Source organism: Mirounga leonina, unplaced genomic scaffold (assembly GCF_011800145.1).
Source record: "Mirounga leonina isolate KUSES-001 unplaced genomic scaffold, KU_Mleo_1.0 Mir_173, whole genome shotgun sequence".
Lineage (NCBI taxonomy): Eukaryota > Metazoa > Chordata > Mammalia > Carnivora > Phocidae > Mirounga > Mirounga leonina.
The window spans coordinates 82,041,453-82,047,452 of NW_023270447.1; the positions used below are offsets into that span (position 1 = coordinate 82,041,453).

Consider the following 6,000-nt stretch of genomic DNA (forward strand, 5'->3'; position numbering starts at 1 on the left):
GCAGCCACCGAGAAGAGAATAGAAGCTTCTCTGGACGGAGCAAAGCTGAGGACAACATGTCACGCGGAGAGCATCTTGGGGTCGGGAGGAATCTACCTCACCTGTGAGCAACCCTCCCATTCCCAGCGCCTCAAGTGCTCTCCCGGGGTCCCCAGCTGGTGGGCCCACCGAGCGAGGAAGGGCAGGGACTGGGAGGAGAAGGGACAGCTGGAAGTTGGCAGTGATGGGAGCTGGAAGGGAAACCAAAGGTGAAGAATGAGGATCGGTTCCAAGACTGGAAATGATGGGAGGGGTAGGGAGGGGAGGACGGAGCAACTGGCTGGGAGGGGCCCATGGTCTCAAATGGCAGGTGGCCAGGGGGACCAGGGAGGCAGGGACACCTGTAGGATTAAAGAGTGGCTGACCTCAGAGGTCTGCCCTGATGCCAACATTTTCTGTCCCAAGAACACACACTGCACCGTTCCATGTCCAGACCCCACTGCGTGTGGGGAGGACCGTGGCCCCATAGTCTCCAAGCACCTCACATTTACACTGTAACATTACTTCTAATGAAGGAATGCGGTGCGGCCCAGGACGGAGCCAGGAAGAGAGATGGTCCTCACTCGGCTTTTAAACCCAGGTCCAGCCCGGCTCTCGGAGTCTATCAGTCATTACGAATTAATATCTGCAGCAACCCTGTAATTATCCCGTGAGCAGCACCATTATGCTTCATTGTACTTCTGCGCACGTTAAAAGCATCAATTTACTCAATGTAAACATTAAGAATATATATACCACAGGTCTTATAACTCTGTTTTGGCATTTTCCTTGTTTGAAATACACAGAACCCCAGGAAAAAGAAGCAGTCTGGGGCCTCTCTCTGGCTCCTCAGAGAAGCCCCCCAGAGTCCCTCCTCCCTGGACACCCCAAATGCTACCCGTCTGATCGGAAGAGTCTGTTTTGCTCTGATGCTTTTGCAGAGCTGGGGGAGGCTTGGGAGAGATCCAGGAGGATGTCTCTGTCCCCCACCCAGCCAGCCTTCTCCTCCGTGCCAGAGAATAAACATTCATTATGGCCTCTATCCTGGGGCTCTGATTCAGGCCTCTGGGCAAAGGGGACCAGACTGCACCATGAGTGGATTCCCCACACTGCTCACACCCCCCTTTTTTGGCATGCATCCTCTGGGGGCCACCTCCAAGCAAGGACAGGGAAAACCAGGGCGGTGTGACTGGACCCGGAGGGTCAGGATGGAGACCAAGTCTGCTAGGGTGACGGGTCAGGGTGGGGAGCTAGTCCATCGGAGTCAGGGGAGCAGGGAATCTATAGCACAGCCTGGGTTAGGGGATTTCTAAGGGTTCCCTGGGCTGGGGCACACAATTACCCCACACACAAATATTTCTCTACACAGTCCACACAGCACCTGGGGGAAATTCATCACCCCGCATGCCCACCCCCACTGGCTCTCCTGGGGGCACTTAACCTCCTGGCAGCTCAGATACTGGCAAACCTCCTCTTTGGGGGGGTGCTTTGCCCTTCTATCAGCAAGGTTAAGTAGAAACCCACTGCTTGACACCTGGCAATGGGGGTAGAGGAGCCCCAAGTTCATCATCCTAGCCATCCCAGGCCCTGGGTGACCTTCAGGCCCCTCTTCAAACCTTCCCAGGCTGATAATTCCATGACCCCTTCTCTACCTATCACAGACTGGACGGACGGGAAGTTCTTCCTTACGTCTACTTCTAAACCAACTTGCTGCAGAATAAACTTCTGTTTTCTAGTTTAGAGACCCTCAGTAGTTACGTCCCTCATCAAGACCAATGCCCAGGATGAAGGCTCCCAAAGGGCTGTTGAGTGGGGGTCTCTCAAAATGCTCACTCAGGGAGCACCTGGGTGGCTCAGTTGGCTAAGTGTGTGGCTCTTCATCTCTGCTCAGGTCTTGATCTCATGGTCATGGGTCCGAGCCCCACATTTAAAATAAAATAATTAAAAATGCTCACTCAGGACCCCAAAGTGGCACCCCCTCCCAGAGTCAACCAGAGCACCCGAGCTGTGGCCAACCCAGGCAGCTTCCTCGTGCTCCCCAGCTGGGCCAGGGCCAGAATCGGAGGATGCTGAGGTGCTTGGTGATCCCAAAGGGGATTCCCAGACAGCACTGCCCTCCGCTCCCACCACACACACAGCCTCATCTGTCCTCTGTTCGTCTCACCCACTGAGACGTGACGGGAGGAACAAGTACTGGAGAAAAGGGGGCCCGCAAAGCTGTCGGAGCTGTGAGCACCTACCTCCTCCACCTTCCAGGGCCCTACACACACAGGGTCTCATTTATCCCCCCCACCCCATTAAGCTGGGTGCTATTGTCAGATGAGGATGCCAGGGCCCAGAGAAGGACAGTGGCTTGCCCAGGGTCACACAAACGTCCAGTTCCAGAATCTGGGCACTTGACCCCCACACTGAACTCAAGACGGGACTCAGCTCACCCTGTCGAGGCTCAGGTAAGGAATGAGGCCCAGCAAGGGCCAGTGACTCGGCCGATGCCGGACAGCAAGTCAACTGCAGAGCTGGGATCAGAACCTGTAGGGTTTCGTGGCTCCCAGGAAAATGCTTCTGGCCTTAGTCAGCAGCACCGTGTAGGGTCTAAGTTTCTGAAATGACCTTCCAGAAACAACCACCTCCCGGGATAAGAGCAGAGGTCTGGAATCGGGACAGTGGGAGCCCACCAGTGACCCCTCCCCTGCCCTTGGTGTTAAAACTGGGTGGCCAGATATAGTAAAAAGTCCAGCTAAATTTGAATTTCAGCTAAGCAGTGGTTTTTAAAAACTAAGTATGTCCCATACAATATACTAAAAATCATTATTTGCTCTTTACCTGAAATGCATACTTAACTGGGTATCCTGTTTTCCCATTTGCTAAGCCTGGGAAACACTATGTTAAAAGGGCAGGAGAAAATGGGATCTCAGCTGGCCACCCAGATCCGAGAGAACCAGCCCCACGCCGGGGCTCCCGATAGGACTCAGAGCCAATGTCTGGCTACTAAGCATCCTGGTTCCCCCTCCTCAGCCCTGTCACTGGGGCCCCAGGCCACTCAACCAGACTGGAACAGCACAGGAACTGAGACCCAAGAGGCAGTGGGAGCTCAGATCCCACCTTGTTGACAGACTCCCCAGCCCCCACCTCCTCTGAGAGGGGGATCCCACCCTGAGCCCCTCATCTGCTGGGGCTCCAGCACCCTCTGATCCAGCAGGAATGGAGTCCCTAGACAGTTCCAGACAGGATGGAGTCCAGAGACAGTATCAGAACTGGAAAAGCCCCCCGAGATCCCCAAGTCCAGCTCCCTCCGTGGCCAGGTGGGGAAAATGAGACCAGGCCAGGGCCCTGGGCCCGCGTCTGGGCAGAGCCAGGACAGGTCAGAGACTTGGGCCAACAGGGGAAGCTGATTCTTCTGGGGCCCCTCAGATGTCACCATGGCTCCCCTCACCGCTGACCATCATCATTGTGGCAAAAACAAGCCCGGGTCTTGTTCTAGGTTCCTGTCCTTTATTAACTCCTTGAATCATCCCTCTGAGACTCCCTCCTGATCCCAATCACCCTGGCCTGCCTCCAAGGATCGAGCTGTCATTCACCCCACACCTCTACCTCAGACAGAAGGGTTGTTGGCAAGAAACGGAGGGAGAAATTCAGGGCGGCCCGGTCCTGCTCCCCGTCCTGAGCACCAGTTCATCCTGATGTCACATACCAGGTCCTCTCTACATCAGAACGCAGAGCCCGGGCTCAGAGCTAGAACCCTTACCAGGGACTTGAGGCCAAAGACCTGACCCCGGGTACCCAGGAGAGACGGAACCCCAAGACGGGCCTGATACCCTAGCTCCCCCCTGATGCCCGTGCTCTCCATCCCACTCCACCTGCTCTGCTCTCAGAACACCTGCCTACCAGCACCCTCCGTGTTCGATTTATCCACCGGGCACCCCCCCCATGGCCTCGGGGTCCTCCGGTGTGGCCCAGCCCTTGGCAGCCAGGTGGGTACCTCTCAATTCTCACCTGTGAATGTCCACAGACGTCTCAACCCCCACCACACACACGGCATAAGTGGGCTTCTTCAGCGACAGCCGCACAGCTCTCTGCAGGGCCATCCCGTGCCCCTGGCTCCCGGGCTCTGCACTTCCTATCTCCCCGGCTCCTCTCCTGGGCACCAGGTCTCCAGGAAGGAGTGTGCGTTCTGATGGGTCGGTGCTTTCCTCCTCCCTTTTAATTTCACCCTGTGACCTGATTAGCTGCCTAAGCCGAGTCCCCACCTCCTGGCTGCACGCCCAGCCCTCTCACTCAGGCCTGCCAATCCAGGAGGCCAGGGGAGGAGGCACCCAGGTCTCTCAGAGAGTTGGGAAGTGGGGGCTTCAGTCGGGGGCCCCAGTGGAGCAGGGCTCAGCTGCCACCAGAAGCTCCCCGTGGGCCCTATCTCTCCTTCCCTACCTTTGACTCCATCCTCAGACTCTTGGTGCATGAACCCTCACTGTCATGATGTCAGCACTTTCTGAGGGCTGATAAAGTGCCTGGTGCAGATCTGATCTCATGCATCCAAAGCACAGGGCAGTCAGACCTCCGGGGTTCAAATCCTGGCTCGGCCTCTCACAACCTATGACCTTGGGCTTCCTGTGGCTCCCCTTCCCGGCCATGAGTTGGCAGTTGTACCCGTTCCATTGGACTGATGTGGGGATGCGTGAGCTACGCGTAAGAGGTTTAGAACAGTGCCCGACACCTAGCATCGGCTAAAAGAAATGCTCACCACTCTTCCTAGTATCCTCATTTTACAGGGAAGAGGATCCACTGTCAGTAAGTGGGACAGCCATGGCGGACACCCAGGTCCTCCTGACTCACTAAACCACCCCCAGAAGGTGAGGGTACAGCCTTGCACCCCAACTCCAGAGATGGCAGCAGAAGCCCCCCCAGGGGAACACCCCTAGCCAGCCAGGGGGGAGGGCAGCTCTGAAGGAGCTCAGAGCAAGGGGCTGGGGGAGGGCTGATTCCTTCCTCAAAATCCCTTCTTTGCAGCCCCGCCTGTTCTCAGGGTGTCGTGGAATCCCGGTCGCTCACTTGACAAGCGGTAGGCACTCCTTTAGGCGATGGGGACGCAGCCAAGCAGCAAACAGACCACAGTCCCTGCTCTGACGGCGTTGACATTCTGGGAGGCACCCTAAGAGTTGAGACGATGGTGGCTTGGTCCTGGAGGCAACCGTGAGCATGGGGAGGAGCGCCTGGATTCAGAACATCTCCAGAGGTCCAAGCTGGGAAGGGTGGTGGGCAGGCTGGGTGTGGGGGCTCAAGAGAAAGAGGGGAGTCGGGGATGATGGGAGTGCTTGGGCCTGTGACAGCTGGAAGGATAGAGCTGTCATCAGAGAGACGGGGAAGGCTGGGGGTGGGCAGGGTGGGCAGGGGCCTCCCAGCTAGACAGAAAGTGTCTAGTAAGCCTGCAAGGACAGCAACCTTTTACAGGGGCCTGGCTCCCTTCACAGTGGGCGTCGAGGATGAGGAGGACGGGCGTTCCCTCAGTGTCCCCTGGGCCACAGGGCCCTCTCGTTCGCGAGCAGCCATTGCACGGGGCAGAATCGGGATGCGCAACCAGGCCTGCCGCCATCCACGGGTCTGGGGTGGGAAGGACGGCAAAGAGAGAGGGGGAAAGGAGTACCCTTGCCTGGGAATCTGCCAGTCTGACGGGGCGGGAGGGGGACACCGTCCCTGCTCCGGAAACCTCCCACCCGAGGAGGAAGACAGGAAACATAAAAATGGTATAAGCATTTATGTGGTTACTTTTCACTTGGAAGATCTTCCTGAAACATCTTCTTTATGGCCAACACATCCAATGGCGGATGTTCTCCATCTGCAAAGCTCTTTACACCCAATGGCACCTATGCAAAGTCTAGGTTTACCCCCCATGGACACAGAGCCTAGCAACACAACGCTCTGGGGGTGCACAGCGGTTTCCACCCCAGTAACCAGAACCTGAGCCATTTGGTTCATATGTAATTAATGCGG

General features: G+C 56.7%; 1 protein-coding gene across 1 annotated transcript in view; it reads right to left on the bottom strand.

Moving 5' to 3' along the window:
* PADI1 (peptidyl arginine deiminase 1) overlaps window positions 1-4,161 on the bottom strand; it is a 37,866-nt gene extending 33,705 nt beyond the window's left edge. Inside the window, exon 1 of the mRNA XM_035020236.1 lies at window positions 4,012-4,161. Coding sequence (XP_034876127.1) covers window positions 4,012-4,103 — 92 coding nt within the window. The 5' untranslated portion in view covers window positions 4,104-4,161. The remainder of the gene's footprint in view (window positions 1-4,011) is intronic.
* Between the last annotated feature and the right edge of the window lie 1,839 nt (window positions 4,162-6,000).